The 18,944-nt window shown below is 38.7% G+C and overlaps 3 protein-coding genes across 8 annotated transcripts; 2 read left to right on the plus strand and 1 right to left on the minus strand.

Annotated features, from left to right (window-relative positions):
• The first annotated feature begins 649 nt into the window (after positions 1-649).
• On the plus strand, positions 650-6,452 carry LOC106743741 (dolichyl-diphosphooligosaccharide--protein glycosyltransferase subunit STT3B). 3 transcript variants are annotated; one of them, XM_014617904.1, is made up of 7 exons: positions 650-1,395; positions 1,942-2,640; positions 2,988-3,298; positions 3,631-4,171; positions 4,499-4,960; positions 5,227-5,317; positions 5,440-6,452. In XM_014617904.1, exons 1-7 carry the CDS (start codon positions 1,112-1,114, stop codon positions 5,464-5,466), a joined length of 2,415 nt encoding a protein of 804 aa, XP_014473390.1. In that variant the 5' UTR covers positions 650-1,111; the 3' UTR covers positions 5,467-6,452. The 3 variants fall into 3 exon arrangements, with proteins under 3 accessions (XP_014473390.1, XP_014473391.1, XP_014473389.1); XM_014617905.1 differs by having other exon boundaries at positions 651-1,395; positions 5,446-6,452; XM_014617903.1 differs by having other exon boundaries at positions 654-1,395; positions 5,475-6,452.
• Positions 6,453-6,827: 375 nt separating this feature from the next.
• LOC106743740 (DNA polymerase alpha catalytic subunit) lies at positions 6,828-14,355 on the minus strand. The gene is made up of 21 exons (XM_014617902.1): positions 14,340-14,355; positions 13,949-14,149; positions 13,473-13,791; positions 12,973-13,375; positions 12,528-12,890; positions 12,082-12,441; positions 11,638-11,839; positions 11,151-11,419; positions 10,915-11,031; positions 10,665-10,848; positions 10,434-10,559; positions 10,062-10,234; positions 9,744-9,984; positions 9,538-9,677; positions 9,206-9,411; positions 8,854-9,118; positions 8,297-8,471; positions 8,052-8,218; positions 7,659-7,907; positions 7,288-7,363; positions 6,828-7,205 (listed from the first exon to the last, which is right to left on the minus strand). The coding sequence occupies exons 1-21, from the start codon at positions 14,353-14,355 to the stop codon at positions 6,982-6,984; spliced, it is 4,476 nt and encodes a 1,491-aa protein (XP_014473388.1). The 3' UTR covers positions 6,828-6,981.
• Positions 14,356-14,967: 612 nt separating this feature from the next.
• Positions 14,968-17,635, plus strand: LOC106743699 (transport and Golgi organization protein 11). 4 transcript variants are annotated; one of them, XM_014617796.1, is made up of 5 exons: positions 14,968-15,046; positions 15,722-15,937; positions 16,047-16,141; positions 16,452-16,588; positions 16,719-17,635. In XM_014617796.1, exons 1-5 carry the CDS (start codon positions 15,028-15,030, stop codon positions 16,927-16,929), a joined length of 678 nt encoding a protein of 225 aa, XP_014473282.1. In that variant the 5' UTR covers positions 14,968-15,027; the 3' UTR covers positions 16,930-17,635. The 4 variants fall into 4 exon arrangements, with proteins under 4 accessions (XP_014473282.1, XP_014473283.1, XP_014473284.1 ...); XM_014617797.1 differs by having other exon boundaries at positions 14,992-15,056; XM_014617798.1 differs by lacking the exon at positions 14,968-15,046 and adding an exon at positions 15,066-15,225.
• Positions 17,636-18,944: the final 1,309 nt, after the last annotated feature.

Consider the following 18,944-nt stretch of genomic DNA (forward strand, 5'->3'; position numbering starts at 1 on the left):
AAATGTTAAATGTTGAAAGACCGTCTCTTAATTATCCAAAAATATCCTGCATGTATTTAAAACGAAAATCTTGTAATTTGTTAAATTTGACAATGAAAGGAGTCATTATTTCTCAATTATGAAAGAAGATAAAATTCAATGAACTATAACATCGATTAAAATAATGGTAAACAGATGATTCGGGAAGCATTTCACAACTTGAAGTTTCTAATTTCCAATTATTACATGCTTGAACAAGTTTCCGCCGTTTTTTTATGAAATAAATGATTATCACAATTGATTTGTATCATTTTTCTGGATGTTTGCAAGAGACAGTGGCAGATCCTAGTGGAGACTTCGATACTAAAAAATGCCTTAGCAAAGACTCAAACCTTCAGCCAAGATTCGAACCTTATGCCTAACGGGTTTTCACAGACACCGTTAGATGGCGGTGGATAACAGTTAATAAATGTGTACTCAACGACAAGTCAGACAGTTTTCGTTTTATTCCCAAGTGATAAAATTTAACGACTGGTCAGAGGCCTTTACATTTTGAAGTTTTACGATCCAAAAGCAAGTCGGAAGGCCTATTTCCAAGCTTCACGACTCAGCAGCAGGTCGAAGGATCTTTCTATTTTCAAGCAGTACGACTCAACGACAAAGTGAACGAATCTTGTACTTCTTCGGTGTCACTAACGAACAACATACACGAGATGGATGAACTTTAATTTTTATTCGCCGACAAGAAACGAAAACAACAATATTCGACATAAAGGTAACCATAGCGACAATTCTGGTTGGAAATATCGCGAGTCGGGTGATCGAGTCGGTCGCGTTTGACGCTATCGAAAGGGACTGATCGTTCCTCCGGCAAGATAAAGAATCGAAGTTCGAGCGCTCGGTCGATCATCGCCCATCCCTAGTGCAGTTGAAGTCATGGTGAACACGTAGCCGGCGTTTGACGTGTCCTAGCCTCCTAGCTTAGGCATATAGCGATTTGGTAATTTGTTGCGCGCCGCTTGGATTTGACCGATCGGACGGATGTTTACGCACATATGGCGAGCACGTTGTGAGAATTGACGCGGATCTGCTACCTATATCTACCAAGTCCGTGCACGCAGAGACGACTAACATGCTGCCGAACAAGTCGCCGTCGACGTCCTCGTCGCCGCAGTCGTCGTTGCCGTCGCAGTCGCCGTCGTCGACCTCCGCCTCGACAGCGAACGCCAAGAAGGTCATGTTCCCCGACAAGAAGCCGACGACGAAGCAAATGAAATCCTCCACGCTGACCAACGCCGCCGGCCTCAGCTCTCTCATCACCTTTACCGTGCTCCTGCTCGCCTGGATTTCGGGATTCGCCTCGCGGCTCTTCGCGGTCATACGCTTCGAGAGTATCATACATGAGTTCGATCCTTGGTACGTGGTGTCCACGCGCCGGTTATCTCGCCGCGTACGCTGATTACTCAGCATTCTATAGTCGACAAGTGATCCGATATCTCTCTCGTGACGATGATAGCCAATTTTTAGCCAGCATTTTTATTTCAATATGATGTAACGAAAATTTGAGACACACTCTTCCTGGAATGTTTTTATTAAAAAATATAGGAGAATTTGCATTCGTCAAAAAAATTTGCCGCAAAATCTCTTAGCTTTTAATCTTTCTGAAGGATAATGCGCGGAGTTTCCACGAGAATTACTTTTCATTCAATGAAAGCAATTTAGCAAGGAGAGATTGTTACCTTCCGTGTGAGATTTTTCAACATGACAGATACAATAATGGCTGTATTCAGAAAACACAAGCGATCGGCAAAGCTGTCGGTGATTGGTCTTTGCTGTTAGATTCTTAAATGTTAACCAATTACGTTGATGAATTACTGACTTAACTTTGCTATAACCATTGTGTTTTCTAGACGCAGTTAATGTATGGATGACGTATAATCAAGAGATATATCTCAAATTTAGGTTCAACTACAGAGCAACTGCGTATATGGTGCAGCATGGATTCTACAATTTTCTAAACTGGTTCGACGAGCGAGCGTGGTATCCGCTGGGCCGGATCGTGGGTGGGACTGTCTACCCGGGGCTCATGATCACATCCGGCTCGATACACTATGTGCTGCACTCGCTGAACATACCAGTGCACATAAGGGACATATGTGTGTTCTTAGCTCCAATTTTTAGTGGCCTTACTGCCATATCCACGTATTTATTGACAAAGGAAATATGGAGCGCCGGAGCGGGCCTGTTCGCAGCATGCTTCATTGCCATCGTACCCGGTTACATCTCGCGGTCGGTGGCTGGCAGTTACGACAACGAGGGAATCGCGATCTTCGCCTTACAAATCACTTACTACCTGTGGGTCAAGTCGGTGAAGACCGGCTCGATCTTCTGGGCGTGCATCACCGCCTTGTCCTATTTCTATATGGTGTCCGCATGGGGTGGCTACGTGTTCATCATTAATCTGATCCCGCTTCATGTATTCGCCTTGCTGATCATGAATCGCTTCAGCAATCGTCTGTTTACCAGCTACACCACGTTCTACGTTCTCGGGCTCCTACTGAGTATGCAAATACCGTTCGTCGGCTTCCAGCCTATTAGAACTTCCGAGCATATGGCAGCGGGCGGCGTGTTCGGTCTCCTGATCTTCATAGCAGCTCTTAGGTATGTGTTCCCTCCCGTTACGACGACAGTTCGCTAATCGTTATGTCGTTTCGTTTCATTTGCTGAATGATGGATAATAAAAGCCCTTTAAATGCCCTTTTCTTCTTTCTCTTTCATATATTTTCACCTTCTTCGCTCCATCATTCGCAATTTATTTTTATTAATAACACAGATATGTATAGTTTGTGAATGCATTTTAATATGTTCAGTTTCGTTTCTTGATTTCCTCGGTGTCTCATCATTTTTATTGTTTTATTATAACATTATTATTAGCGACGAGAGACTTTGGTTCTCAGTTTTGTTATATTTGTATCGTCTCTGTTCTATTTCTTCGTTTTCTCTTTCAGATACTTAAGAACTGTACTTACCAAGTCCGAGATGAAATATTTCGGCGGCGTGGTGGCCGTGACGGCGGTCATGCTGCTCTTAGTCTTGATTGCACTGACGTACGCCGGTGTCGTCGCGCCGTGGAGCGGCAGATTTTATTCGCTGTGGGACACTGGTTACGCTAAGATACACATACCCATAATCGCGTCCGTGTCGGAGCACCAGCCGACTACGTGGTTCAGCTTTTTCTTCGACCTGCATATTCTCGTTACGACATTCCCGGTGGGTCTTTGGTACTGTATCAAGCACATCAACGATGAGCGTGTCTTTGGTAAGAAATCATCGTGTGACGATACGTTCTCAGTTCAAATTAGCATATTCCAACGAACACACGTATGCAGGATTTTATCAACGATAGACACTATATTTATTACTTTCTTGGTTTCATCTCTTAATTTTCTCAGTGTCTTATTCTTAACTCATTACTTTATTATCAGCGCAAAGATTTTCGTTCTCTCAGTCTCGCTACATTTTCATTGTCTCTGTTCTGTTATTCTGAATTGATTTTTATGTCGTTATCATCAAAAGACAACGAATAATAATGAATTTAATCTCAAGCAAGATCACGACAATGCATAGTAAGCAATTGAATCTTCTTCACAGTCATATTGTACGCCATAAGTGCCGTTTACTTCGCCGGGGTAATGGTGAGACTCATGCTGACCCTGACGCCGGTGGTTTGCATGCTGGCCGGCGTGTCGTTCAGCAAGCTGCTAGAGCTGTTCCTCAAGGAGGAGGACAGGGACGGGAACGATCGGAACGGTAACGAGAGCGACGAGGAGAGCGAAGAGGAGAGGGAAAGGAGCCCAGGTAGAGCGTTGTACGATAAGGCCGGCAAACTTCGTAGGATGAAGCACGAGAGGCCGAGAGGCAGCGGCGACGGATTGGGCGCTAATCTGCGTAACGCCGTGATCATCGGCATACTCATGCTACTGATGCTGTTCACCGTGCACTGCACGTGGGTGACCAGCAACGCGTACTCGAGTCCGTCTATCGTACTCGCGTCGTACAGCAACGACGGCGGCAGAGCCATACTCGACGACTTTCGGGAGGCTTATTATTGGCTGGCACAAAATACGCCTAACGACGCCAGAGTTATGAGCTGGTGGGATTACGGGTATCAGATAGCCGGTATGGCTAACAGGTAAGACAGTCTAGTCATCGTAGTGTACCGAGTTTGGATTAAAGGTGATCTTCACTCGAGTCTGATTTTAAGTTAATTGACGATTTAAAATTGCTGCCAGTCAGGTGTTACCTGTTCTGTCTTGTTAATGCCTGTTTCTACTAACATCGTTGTAACCTTAACCTGAGTTTTAAGCGGTATCTTTAGTTAGAAATTTAAATTCAAGTTCAGGCTTAATTGACATTGACGGAAACGGGCATAACGTAAATAAAAATTAGCTTTTCAATTCACGTTCATCAGCTCGTAGATCACAGACGAGATGATCGATCGGTGTGTCAATTTGCGCAGAACTACGCTCGTGGACAATAATACGTGGAACAACTCGCACATAGCACTGGTCGGCAAGGCGATGAGTTCGAATGAAAGTGCAGCTTACGAGATCATGACGTCCTTGGATGTGGACTACGTGTTGGTGATATTCGGCGGGATGATCGGTTACTCCGGCGACGACGTGAACAAGTTCTTGTGGATGGTGCGGATCGCTGAGGGCGAGCATCCCCAGGACATTCGCGAGAGCGACTACTTCACAGAAAGGGGCGAGTTCCGCGTGGACTCCGAGGGCTCGCCCACTCTGCTGAACTCGTTGATGTACAAGCTGAGTTACTATCGGTTCGGGGACGTCAAGATAGACTATCGGTCGCCCTACGGCTACGATCGCACCCGTAACGCCGAGATAGGCAATAAAAATTTCCAATTGACGTATCTGGAGGAAGCTTACACCACTGAACACTGGCTGGTCAGGATTTATAGGTGAGTATCGTGGAAGTTTCACAAAAAGTTCACAACAGATTTCAATTTCTTTAAAATATGGAATTTATTATTTTATCATATTTTAAGGTTTGTTATATTTTAAAATAATAAATTATTATTTTTTTTTATTATTTTATTATATTTTATAAAGTAAAATAATGTTAGACTGTGATACTTTTTGTTTTAATTTTATTACTTTTAAATATATCGTCTTCAAGTTCGAAATTATATTCTCTGTCTCTTAATCGAGAAATACACATTTGCAGGGTAAAGAAACCAGCAGAGTTTAATAGACCTAGAATCCCGATCTCCGAACGGATTATCACCCGCCGTGCAAATTCGTATATTAGTAAAAAGGTTGGTGTTTAAATCTCTTAAAGGTAAACAAGGAAAGAGACACATTATTCGTTTTTATTTTATGGTCTCTCGTATCGTTTTACCTTTTTAATCGTCACACTTCAGTCGATCTGGAAACGTAGTTGAAGTTATGGGGGGTCGGGCATTGATGTTTCAGACCGCACGGCGTAAGCGAGGTTTCATAAAAGGCCGGCCAGTTGTTATTAAGGGACAGAAACCTCAACGACGAACGACGTAACGAAGATCCGCCGGCTATTTCGTAACGGTTTTCAAATACAACTTTTGTAATAAAAAAAAAAAGAATTACCGTCCCTTGGATCTACCACGAAACTATACCTCGAAACTAAGAGTTTAAATATCGTCGGAAACGGTTCAATTTGTTTCAGAAGAATAGAATACTTCGAAGTGTTTATTTTTTCCTTTTCCTTTTTCTTTTTCTTCGAACAATCAGAGATCAATTGAAATATGTTTTAAATTGATATTTCGTGTTCAACAATGTTACATATATGCGATGTTTATATGCGTACCACCGTAGTCCGATTCATTTCTCCTTAAAGCTGGAGCGCCGATCATAATTTGTTGCATCGCATGTGAAATCATGCGGTGCATCATTCGTTAATATATCATCATGCTTTCCAATTTCAGCGCGTGAATATTTCCGATGAGCGACTCGATAGATTTACAAATGTATTCATTATAGCTGATCACAATTGTATTGTATATTTTGCATTTCTCTCTAGACGAATTCTTCTTCATATATTTTTTTCTTTTCTTTATCTCTTTAGTCCTTAAATTATTCTCCCAAAAAACGAGTCGATTGCATTTAGTAGTTGACTGTGTGCAAATTTTCTTTCACAGGATTCACTTGTTTGTTATTAATCAAACGATTAAAACGATTGCGTCGGTCTCATATAAACGGAGACCCCTAAAGACATCCTATAGTTAGTGTACACACGTTTATGTTACATAGTATGTCTAATGCACATGGTATTGTATCGGACAGAGTCTGATAACGGAGCGAGAAAAACCGGACTTTTGCCGATTTTCAACTGGAACATCAGAAACAATCGAATGTGTGTCATGTGTACACGGTTTGTTGTATAGCACCTTGTTGAAAGATAAACATTTGTGATAACATAGTGTCGTTATTTAACAAATACGCATTCGAGATGCGGATCCAGTTTGTAATTTTTGTTTCACCCGTAACAAGAAACAAAAAGGGAACTTTTAATAACGTAGATTGCATATGCAACGCAAATTTGACATAATTTTAAAATTTATTTTGTTATATAAAAAAATATACAGGGAAATTTTCTAGTAGGTCTCACAAGAAAATATTACAACTATTTCAGCATTTCCTTTACATAACTTCTGTTAAAAAAAAGAAACTGGAGAAATAAATTATGTAACAATGGTTTTATGCATATTGGTATGTTATTGTTGTATATTAGACATTAGGTTCGGTTATTTTAAATAATATAATACATATTCTATTAAACAGAAACGATTAAAATTTATCACTTAAATAATTAAAACGAGATGATTTTACTAGAGGAATCTGGTCGGGAACGTGAAAACCTGGGTATTGTTGGCCTGTATATTTAAAAGATGGGCATTCCATGGGAAGTGCATTGAGCTCTCTTTCACAACTTTTCAGTTTCTCTTTAAATTTCCTTATCCGTGTCATCGGACAGATCGCCCAATTCATAAAAGTCCTCTTGCGAACCAGCGTTACCGAATATACCTGCGCGAGGATTGACATTGACGCTGCTGAATATTCCCGTAATGTCTACACACGAGAATTTGTTTCGTTTCAATTGTCTGTCAATCGCCTCCTTCAGCGTGTTGTACACAGCTATCATGTCACGTGGGCACTGCGACAGTAGATCTGAAGGCAGATTCGAAAACTTTGCTCACAATGTTTACGATTATCAGATATTATAATAAACATGTGATAGAAACATTCTTACGTTTGTAGACCGGCTGTCCAATGTCGAACATTTTGTGGTAGTAATACAACTGATTGTAAAGCTCCGTCCCGGAATACTGAAAACATGCATGAATATCTACATTGAGCATGAAAATTTCGCAATATAGATCTCTATAGAACGATTCGATTCGCGCTGAATTGTCAACTGTATCACTAAATCAAGAGATTAAAAGACATCAACCTGCTCTTTTTCATTTTATGAAATTCAATTACTTAAATCTTTCGAAAGAGAGAGAAAAAAAGAGAGAGAGAGAGTGTGTGTGTGTGTAACAATAAAAATTAATTGCTTAGCATTTCTGAAAAGGACGTTAGTTGAAAAAATCGATAATTCGTAGTTTTGAGTTCACTTACAACCCTAGACATAGAAATATCCTTGCACAATGGACAGTTCGGGAATTTTCTAACAAAGTCCAATGGTAGCCTCCTGGTTCTGTTTAAACACAGCGGATTCTCGCATTCTAACCAGCCATTGTAGTATTTGCTGATCGCTCTTCTCATAGCAAGTTGAACTGCATTTTGTATTGCATTTGCATACCTCCAGGGTGGCAACTTGCAGTCCTGATTTGGGCACATGCTGAGCGACAATTGCCGACCGGAATGCTGCGGGGAAACACGTAAGTATCTCACAATGCAGCATTGACGGAACTAGTTTTAAGTTCGTTTAAGCTACTTTGCTCGGGAAAAAATGATGTTCAAGATCTAAAAAGAAGCGACTGTAATGAGAAAGAAGAGACGAATACTCACAAACTCGGTTACAGTGTCTTTGATTATTATTTCACTGTTGCATCGTTCATTTCTGCATTTAAACGTTAAAGGCACGCAATTGTCGAACCTTTCGTCATTGATGGACAGCGGCAGGTTCAGTGTCGCCTCGCAGACTATCGTTTTGGGTTTGTAAACGAATTGTAAACCTAATGAATAGATCCAGGCATGTGAAAAACATCGCGTATCGCTCGATTTCTACTGTTCGCAATATCTACGAGTCATACCTAAATTATTAGCCAGGAAGACGTCGTCGATACCCTCGATCGGCTCGCAAATTCGCAGCACCACGGGAAATATCTGACTCAGCAAGTAGTAATTTACATCCACCTTCAGTTTCTCGCTGTTCTTCACTTCGTCGATGTGGTACGCTCGTTCCGTCGCGCTTGCGTTGGTCCCGTCCTAAATTGTTGAAACAACAGTTTTTACAATCCGGAGACACTCACGAATTTGATAATTTAAGATCTTGAGTTATGTGACAACTATATCTTAAGTTACATTACTAAAAAGCTGCGTTATTAAATTATATCTTAAATTATACAACTTAAGGAATAACAAAGATATAATTTAAAATAAAAACTATATACTATTATTAAGCTACATCTTAAATAATATATGAAGTATAAGAGACAAAATTTACCGGATAAAAGTACTACAAAACTGCTAGAGTAAAAAATAAAATATAGATGGATAAAACTATCAGGGGAATAAAGAGATACATGTAACTTAAGTTATACAATTTAAGATATTAAATTTGTAAGATCGTAGGAGAAACGAACGAAACCTCGCATATGATGTAGGGCAGCGTGTCGCCGGCCTTCCACATTCGGCCGCCTGCTTTATTCAGCCTCAGCGCCACCATCACATGCGACAACTGCTTCTTATCCGGATACGCTTCCGGATTCTTCGACAGTTGTTTGGTGATGACGAACGACGACATGGGCGCCGTTCCCTCCTTCACACTCTTCGCGACGTTCTGCAGAATTTGCACGACCTGCTCCAGACGCGTATCGCTCGACTGGTCGCAGAGGAGTATATCCAGAATTTTTCTGAAAGGGAAACACGCGCGTCACACTTGAGCGAAGCCCAACGAATAACTTCGACCTCGGCAAACGTCGTTATGTATATTTGCTAACTTTCCAGTCTCGCAGGCCAACGGGCACCAATCCCTCCTGACGATGTCCAGACCCTTGTGCTCCTGCACCAATTGCAGTTGCCCGCTCGGCAACTTCGTCATCGTAACGGCAGCGTATTTCTTCTTTTGCAACAGCAACAGGTACCGGAACACTCCGTCGATGTCCAATTCGACTTTCTTGTATCGGTTATTGACCTCCCGCATGATCTACGAGATATTCGATCCCGTCATATCGCTTATTGAATTGCGAAATGTATAAGAATTTACAACACAGAAGTCACATTCGAGTACAATATTATAGATGAAGATAAAAAATCACACACACTCTCTCACCTTCTTGCCGATTGAAAAAACGTCGTCGTACTCCAAGATGTTGGTGTTTATCATCAACGAGTCGGTGTCACCGTAAATGACCTCGTACTGCAACTTCTCGACCAAGTGCTTCGTGTCTTCTAGAATCTCCCGACCCTTCGCTGAAGGATAGAAAATTTCACATGACGTCGATGCTGCGTTCCAGCTTCATCGATCTTTCGTCTTACCTGTGATCAAAGCAGCGAGGCCTTTGGCGTAAAACCGGCAATGCGTCGCTCCTAGGCAGCCGTACATGGAATTGGCGGTGAGCTTCAAGGCCATCTGCCTGATATGGTAATCCATCTTCTGTTCCGGCGTGAGATTCGGCGTTTTCATAAGTTGCTTGATCTGCTGCCTGCTCTTGACCAGCTTGTGAATTTCAGTCGGGACCACACCGGTCTCCAACGTTGAGTCGGGAATACTCAAGTCCTGCGCGTCGCACGATCAAATATATTATTCGAGACCGTCACGCTTGGTCGATGTGTGTTGCGATTTGAGAAAATTACCTCGACGTCAGCGTAAGCCGCACCGGGTACAGTGGTGAAGCACAAGTTGTATTCTTGTATGATGCTTGGATACAGCGAATTGAAGTCCATCAGCAGCACCAGTTTGTCGTAGAAACCTTTCTTCGGATCGAGCACCAAACCTCCCGTATACGCCGCGGCCTTCTTACGAGGATCTGTGTGTGTTTGGCATTAAGTCAACTTAATATCGTTAGTAATAACGCAGGAAAAAAAAACATGTTTTATATATATATAAATTATATTTTTTAATTTATTCAATTATATTTATTATATTAAATTTCTTATTGGATACTTTATATTAGGTAATGGTATTAAATAAATTTAATAAAAATATATTAAATATTAAAATCTCACTGTCATCTCGTCTCTTTTCAGTCTTCTTGTCCGGTGTTATGTAATCCTTCAGATGAAAAGCATGCAAGAGAAGGTATTCGTTTCTCTCGGCTCTTCCGCCCAATAGGGTTCTCGACAAGATATTACCTACATCCATTTTATCGATGATTAATCACAATTGCAACTGTACACTCTTTCTCTCTTTCTCTCTCATACACATGGACATATTAGCGATACATATCGAAACCTTACCGGCTAAACAGGTGATTTGAAGCGCTAACGGTATAACATTAAGATCCATTACTATAGTTATAATGTATTTTGCTTCCTTTAACGTCGTGTGTATCAGACTTGTTATTTTATCCGGGGTATTGTAGTACGACGGGGTCTCCGCTGGCGTGATCTCCTTGCACTCGTGTTCCTTCGTCCTCAGCACCTAGAATTCAAAACCACGTCGATCTCGATCGAATAAACGGTGCACGGTGCTATCGTTCCGACTTACCGCACTGCAGAGCGACACTAGATCGTAACTTCTCACTTTCAAGTTCAATTCTTTCGCCGAGACTTGAATGTCGCAAATCGGACGGCCGACGAACGCTTGGTTAAGAATAATCTTGCCCTGCAAAGAGGTAGTTTGAATCGTGTTTCTATTTATTTTTTTTTTAGAATGCGTTGATTTCATTACTGCTTTTAACTTGTGTTTATTCAAAAGACGACAAACGAGGTAATCACGCGTACCCTAATAAGAGGAGGAGTTGTTGACTTTAATCTTCCCATTCTATTCCAATTGGGCACTTTCAAGGCGAACATTCTTTGCATCAACACGTCGAACTGAAAAGCACAGTCGTAGCCTATTATCAAATCCGGGTCTGCTTTTTGCAACAACGTCAACAACTCTTCGAGCAATTCACTCTCGATTTCGCACTTGATTATCTCGGTATTCTGGATTCTAGGTAGCATATCCTGAACTTGCCGTGGCCATGGGATATCTCGTGGCCGTGTAACAACTATACACGATGAAAACAGCGAAATCTTCGTTAGTTTCTTGAAAGAAAAAAACCAACAAATGCTATTCCGCAAAGCAGAGAACAATCCACGAAAACTTTATGTGAATTAAGTGGCAACGATCTTCTTTTGCTCGTCTGAATCGCAGAATGACATTAGTTGCTCCCTTTTTATGGTGATATGTCAAAGTAACCGTATATTAATGATGAGAGAAACGTACGGCAAAACTGACGGTCGTAAGGTGGCTTTGGTGGTTCCTTGTCGACGTTATACTTATGATGAATTAATACCGCGACCATCACTACTTCATTCTGTAGCTTCGAGTTCAAAGACATCCTCACATTTAACGTCGCTATCACCATCGGCGGCTTGGCTTTCTCTTCAGAACATAGCGATATGTTGTCCATGTCTGAAGTAACCACCTGTTGCATCATAACATAGCAATATTATCATTGTTGAAGAGAACTCGAAAGTATCGATCGCTATTGATTTCGCGACCTTTACTTGAAAAAAGTTATATTTATTTATAAATATTAAATTTACTACTTCACCGCCTGGCTCTTATTACATATTTTATATATTTTCACCGAATGAATTCCAATTATTTTTCATATATATTTAATTCCCTCTTTTAATCCCAATTACAATAATAATTCGCACTTACTATTTGTTGGCACCAAGTGAAACGCCCTGCGTTAGACGACACGTTCTTGACGTCCAGCCATCCAGGCCCCTTGATTTTTCTTTCTACAAGCAACAGTTCCAACGGGTTCACTGTCGTGCCGAAGACACGCTCGATCGCCGGACCCGAGTAATCGGCGTTGATCGCTGGATAACGCGCGTTATACCTGACCTCCAAGTAATCGGACGTCTTCGGTGTACCCTCCTTTTCGAAGGAATAATGCTTCTTCGACTCTTTACAGTTAAATTCCATTATGTGCATCTTGTTGGCATATTCATCGAATTCTTTGTACACGTCTTCCATGGTAGTTAATTGGGGTTCTCCGCTCTTGGAAGTCTTCAACTGAAATTCATGACAGACAGTGAGCTGATACGTGTAACAAATGGCACAGTTTGACGAAGAAAGAATATGCGGGAAATTGCACGTACGTGTTTCCTGGGTAAGAGATATATTCTCCTCGGTATATAGTGCACCATGACGCAACAGGAGCAGTACGTATCGTGACTCGGTACGTAGGTCTTGCCGAAGAGGTACACAGTTCCGGGATTCTTGTAAGGGTTTTCGTACGCGTCCAGATAGTAAAATCTGAACACCTCCACCTCGTCCTTCGTCTTGACCAATTGCGGCGCTACTTCCGTCAAATCGACCGCATTCCCAACCTTTATACCTTTGACGGAAGTCTTGCACGTAGCATTTTGCACGTTCATCCCGTTCTTCTGAGGTTTAACGATGCTTACTGGTGAGGAAAAGTCTCCGTCCATGATCCCATCGTCGAAGTCTATACTAGACAGCTACAATATGTATTTCATATATAGTATTGCGCTCTCCTGTATGAATAATACGATAAAGCATGGTAAAGAACAAAGAACTTACATCCTCAACACACTCATTCGGACCCAAATTTGATTCCTTCTCTGCTTTTGAACATATAGACGACAGTTCCGACTTACTAAATAACTCTTCCTCCGCAAAATCATCATCGATCATCTGACTCGCATTTTGGCAAGTTTTGGTGTCTTTCGACTCGGCTTGTTTATTTGCGTTTCTTTGTGATTCTTCGAGTTTAGTATCTTCATCAATTCTCTGGTTCGTATTCTGATATCGTCTAATGTCATTAGGACCTATTGGTTTATTTGTACTTTTCTTTTGTGGTGCATCAAATATCAAAGCTGTATCATCATCCTCAATTATCTGACTTGCACTATTCACTTCTAGCTTCTGAGTTATCCTTTTGTCGTTTGCCTCTTGGTCTACAGGTGAAGATTGATTTTTGTGTCTATAATAAATTTAGCATTTGTGAGTTTAATACAAACTTGTAAGATCAATACAAAACAGTACATATGAGTATGTACAAATATAACTCAACAACTCACGCAAGATCTGAATGAACTGTGTGGCAAAATTTGTTTTTCATTTCTCTTGGCTTAGAATTATCAGTTGTCTTCTTATTTGTTGAAATCTCACTGAGCAACTCTCCTAAAATATCATCATCCTTGTAGTCTGTATTGATGCCCTTTTTAGAAGGCATATTCCTAATCATGCTCTGAATATCTCCTTTCTTCTTTTCTTCTTCTTTTCTTTTCTTCCTAGGACCAGACATATTATACTTCTGTCTTTTCGCATCTTGAATGCTTTCTTCATCCAAATCGTCGTCAAAAATCTCTCTCCCATCTTCCACATAACCACTTTTCCCTTTAATTTGTTAATTTGAAATTAATACTTAAGTTTTACAGTTTTCAAGAAGACGTTACTGACTATAAAATATATTTGAGGTAAGTTGCTTTCCAGCAAAATTTTCTTTAATTGTAGTAAAATATTCTTAAATCAAACAAGAGAAATAATTGTTTACCATCATCGACTATCCAGTCATCCTGTTGACGCTTTAGAACAGTAGTGCTGTATTCTTTCTCATCTACCTCGTCATACACATTTTCTATCTCTTCAACCTCATACTTGCGCTTGCCACTTCGGGTTTCCTTCAATTTCTCCAAAGCCGAAAGCCTGCCAGTCTTATCAACTTTCTGACGTCTGTTCCTTCCAGACGTAGATGCTAAAACAATTTCGTTTAATCAGACAAACTGCAATATTTGCAGTTGGATCATTCATCACTCAAAAAACACAGCATGAATGAAGCGTAACAACAGGTCGAAGAAAATTCAGAGACGTTTACGAACATTTTGTCACTGCGCGATACTTGGCCGGAATTGTTCCGATACTCGACAGCATATCAATTTACTTACGCTGCGAATCGTCCATTATTTTTCCCGTAAGTTGCGTTTATCAACGAAAAAACAAGAACGACATTTCGTGCCGTATTCATTCGGTGAGTTTTGGCGGGAGATTTCAAGCAACACGAAGGCGCACATTCATGAAATGCTGAACTAATGTCAAGTGTAGTCACGTGACAACACATTGTTCCGTTTAGAAAACATAATAGTTGACAATTCGTTAATATAATTGGTCTAAATTTAAGGATCTAACAGTAAAGACCAATAATCATCGACCGCTCACTGATCGCTTGTGTTTTATGAACGCAACCATTGATGCCAACGTTAAAGGCTACGTTCCAATATTCATTGGTAGTGCTGAAAAACTATAGTATACGTTACATGAACTATAGATTTTAAACGCTAGCAGTGAATTTCGGAACACTGCCAATGTTACCTCGTCGTTATGTCATGTAATGTGAACTGCCAATGTGAATATTCTAATGTTTTACGTCGAGTTTAATGTTACTTGTCGAGTCTCTACTGTAGCCTCTACTAATCGAAAAACACACCGCGTCGCAGTTCGATATCCAATAGAAAAAGCGGCTTTCTAGAGGTCTCAGACTTTCCTTTAGCCCCGAAGTTCACACAATTACATATCTATTTCGAGATTTGGTAGCACTGGTCTCGCGTTCGCTCTGTACTTCAAAGCGGAAGCTTCATGTTTAACGAACAACAAGGTGCGAGACGGTAAATATTCTTCTTTAGGTTACACGTTTGCATAGCGATGAGATTATCGGTTTTCGTACTAATTATCGACAGTTAGAGCTAATTCGTGAATTGCTTTGTCCGCGATAACAGTATCTCGAATTTCGGAGCAATTTGAATTTCGAGAGTGACTCTCTTTACGTTCTATTGCGTACGTCTTACATGCGTATATATATATGTACATATTAATTGTATTTGATGTGAAGCGGTGATGAAAAATATGCAAAAAATTAGTTCAATGCCTTGACAAGGGTTTTCTTCACGGTATTTTGTCAAGAAAAGATTACGTCATTGTTTCATTCGTGCAATCGGTCGGTTTGAATGATTATTTTTTCTTTTTCTTTTTGCAAGAAGAAACGAAGGTAACAAATCTACACAGTTTCATCGTATAATATCGTGAATCGTTAATAAAGAAGCTTATTAGAATACAAGTTGTGTGTTGTGGCAACAACTCCTTTTTTTTTTACATTGCTATAATTTATCTTTCAATTATCTAGCTTATTATATAGAGATATTACGATACAGAAAGTGTGCATTAGGTTATGTTTTTAACAGGCAACCTTTTCACAAAATCTTTGTGCCAAAATAGTATTCATACTTGAGTTTTATATAGGAAAAGTACTTTCATAGCAAAAATATACTTTCAGTTATAATGGCAAAGGCACAACATTTCAATGCAGAGCCAGATAGTTTTTATGATCCAAACTTCACCTTGGATATCAATACACGAATGCGTGTTCCAAAAAGCATTCGTGTAAGTGGAGATTACGCTGAAGACAGCACAATAGCAAATGGATCGGCATGGAATCAACCTGCTGCAGAGAAAATTGAAATGCATGTGCCAGATAGAATTCTTGTTGTTGGTGAGGTTTTAGTTTAGATATTAAACTATCTTGTAATTATTAGAGAAAACAATTTCATGTAATAGTTCTTTTATGTAATATGTTTCATATAACTTAATTATCATTGCAGGACAAGAACAACATGTTGGCACAAAAGCTCCACCGCTAGAAATTGCTTTGGAAAATGCTGTTATGACTCCTGAACTTGGAATTATTAGAGTACAGGTAAGGCATTAACCTTCCAATAGTACGGTTGGGGTTGAATTCGACTCCATATTCTGTTTTATTCATTTTTCATCTAATATACGAAATAGACACAAGAAGTGAATAATAGTATGAACTTTTTTCTTTTCGACAATTTTGTTTATTTATAATTGAAAAAATAGAATAAAGTTTACTTATTTTAAATAATTACAGTAAAACACTTTGAAAAATGCTTTGATATTCTAAGAATCCACGTTATTATTAGAGGGTTAAAGAGATGAATATCAAAGAATAATGATTCATTATCAAATACCTTCTTTTTTGTTTATAGACTCCTCCAAGAATCCTAACATTGGACAACCATTATTTTCCAGCAGTAGATGAAGAAGACCAATCTGCTACATGTGAAAATAGAGAAACAGTTGCTAGGACATATAATCCTGAGGTACAGATTGTGAGACATGTCAGGTATGGAATTTTATATTAATTATATAACTATGTACAATTTTCCGTGAAACGCTGTTTTATCACTATATTAACAATATGATCTGCTTCTTATTTTGCACTATATGTAATTTGCTTCATGCTTTTGATACAGAGAACAAACACCCTCTTATGGTCCTCTTGATGTTTCTTTACCACCCAGTGAAGAAGTACAGCATTTACGCCGTCAAGTAGGTAAATTGAACCGCAGGGTGATGGCACTCGAACAAGATTTAATAAGTCGTCAACAGAAAGAAAAAATGATGTACATAGCTACCATAGCGTATCTTATATTGAAAGCTTTCTCCTGGTTAAGTAGAAACTGAATGAAAAATGAAAGAGAGACAAATGTCAGGGATTCTTTACTAGAAAAATGTTGTTAACCATCAATCTTGAGCCATTCTTGCTATGTGAAAGTATAACCAAAGACTTTTTACCACAGTCTCGTGAAATCAGACAGAACAAAAATAATCGACTACGTATATATGATACAAAATAGAAATAGATATGTATGATCATTTCTATTATCTACAATTATTAACAACCGGTACATTATCGTGGCGATTTATCATCTTTGCCGCGTTAAGAGCAAAAGTCTCGCTTAACTTTAAAAGACATATATGTACTGTATTAGATTTGACAATATAGGTATTATTATTCATGTACAGTATATGGAGAAGTAAACTAATAAATTAGATTAATTTTCATATAATATAGACAACATACGACAGTAACAGATATTTTGTTGAGATACTACGTGCATATATAACTCAAGTTTTTCTTCTTGATAGAAACGATTTATTTTGGTGATATAACATATATACGTGTGTGTGTGTGTGTGATGTGAAAGTTATATCCTTTACTACATTTAATGATTTATTTCGAAGTATATCTCTGATCATTTTTTTTTTTGTAATCAGACTTAAAGTTGTAGCTTCTTATTCAGTATGTAGAATTGGATGAAATTGATAATATTAGTGGAACGTTATATATACATGTAACTATGAAATTAGATAGTGAAATTATATTGTATATACATACATGTTGGATATATGAATATGTATATGTACATATAAATTATACATGCATATATGTATAGACATGTGTATATATACATATATGTATGCATATATGTATGTGTATATATATACTTTACACAATGTAATATGCTATTATCAGATATGAATTTTATGTTATTGTTAGAAGTTTATTCAACTTTATTTACATAATGTGATTGTCATTTATATTAAAATTATACATTGTGTATCACCAAAATGATTTCTATAATATAAAAGTACGTTATTCTCATAAAGTGTTTTCTCGTTATATTAATTAACTATTCGTGTATCAATGTCATAAAAGATGTTTCCTACTACCCGTTTGGAAAAATAAATTTCAATTTCTTCATATAATAGAATTAACACAGCATTAATCCCTTAAAAATCTTTAAAATGATGTCCGGATTAGTAAGCCTTTAGATTTTTGCTCTAAGCATTAAATATCATCTGTTTCTTTCAGCTTAACTGATAAAACTTGTTTGAAAAATTTAAATATATATTGAAGCGTACGTACAAAATTCTCACGTTTCAACCCGTGTAAATTTCTTGATCAAACGGTTCAGTTAAGAAGACGGACTAATTGTAACGTAAATTCTAATCTTGAATGTCAATACTTTAAAATGGCAAAAAGTCAATACTTTAAAATGGCAAGGCGACAATAACTTAAATGCAAATGATTAGTATTTTTGTGCAAAGTTGAGCGACACGAATTAATTAATAGACCTGATAATATAAAGATGCATCAGTCAGAACACAGCATTTCTAACATGTCACTAGATTCCACCAGATACAGTACGAAGCACCGTATATCGCAGGCTTAAGCCTGCAATCAAACTATAGATTATGAATGTATCGAATCAATCAGAGTAAATTTACTAACTTGAGTTTAGTGAAATCCGTAATCTAATACCGGCTATAAGATCCGATTATGAACGATATTTATAGAGTCGGATCTACTCGAAGCTGCAACTATTTTGGGACATTTAGAAAAAATATTTTTCGAACAAAAATTTGAAGTATTTTTAGCGTAAAGTGGATCTTACGCATAGTCATATTTTATTGTCGTGTTCCGAAACTCTGTAGTTGTAGGATAGACCAGAATTTTATCAGTCAATCGTGATAAAGAAATCTTTACTCTTCTTGTTCTGATTGATCAATTAAATACTACGCTATACATCGACTATGATTTCCGAATGCAACCCTTAGATAGATATTACAACCATGCGTTCGTGAATACACATTGAGAATAGAGTTTAATTGACCACATTTAATTGACCGATCAA

Source organism: Dinoponera quadriceps, unplaced genomic scaffold, assembly GCF_001313825.1.
Source record: "Dinoponera quadriceps isolate SergipeBrazil2010 unplaced genomic scaffold, ASM131382v1 scaffold690, whole genome shotgun sequence".
NCBI classification, from domain to species: Eukaryota; Metazoa; Arthropoda; class Insecta; order Hymenoptera; family Formicidae; genus Dinoponera; species Dinoponera quadriceps.

Coding starts and splice junctions, on each gene's coding strand:
- LOC106743741 (XM_014617903.1), top strand. CDS start 1,112: ATGCTGCCGAACAAGTCGCCGTCGACGTCCTCGTCGCCGCAGTCGTCG. Junction 3,299..3,630: donor CAACGATGAGCGTGTCTTTG/GTAAGAAATCAT, acceptor TCTTCTTCACAG/TCATATTGTACGCCATAAGT. Junction 4,961..5,226: donor TGGCTGGTCAGGATTTATAG/GTGAGTATCGTG, acceptor ACACATTTGCAG/GGTAAAGAAACCAGCAGAGT.
- LOC106743740 (XM_014617902.1), bottom strand. Junction 12,891..12,972: donor CGAATGAGTGTGTTGAGGAT/GTAAGTTCTTTG, acceptor TACATATTGTAG/CTGTCTAGTATAGACTTCGA. Junction 8,219..8,296: donor CTTCCTGGCTAATAATTTAG/GTATGACTCGTA, acceptor TCTATTCATTAG/GTTTACAATTCGTTTACAAA.
- LOC106743699 (XM_014617796.1), top strand. Junction 16,142..16,451: donor TTGGAATTATTAGAGTACAG/GTAAGGCATTAA, acceptor TTTTGTTTATAG/ACTCCTCCAAGAATCCTAAC. Junction 16,589..16,718: donor CAGATTGTGAGACATGTCAG/GTATGGAATTTT, acceptor CTTTTGATACAG/AGAACAAACACCCTCTTATG.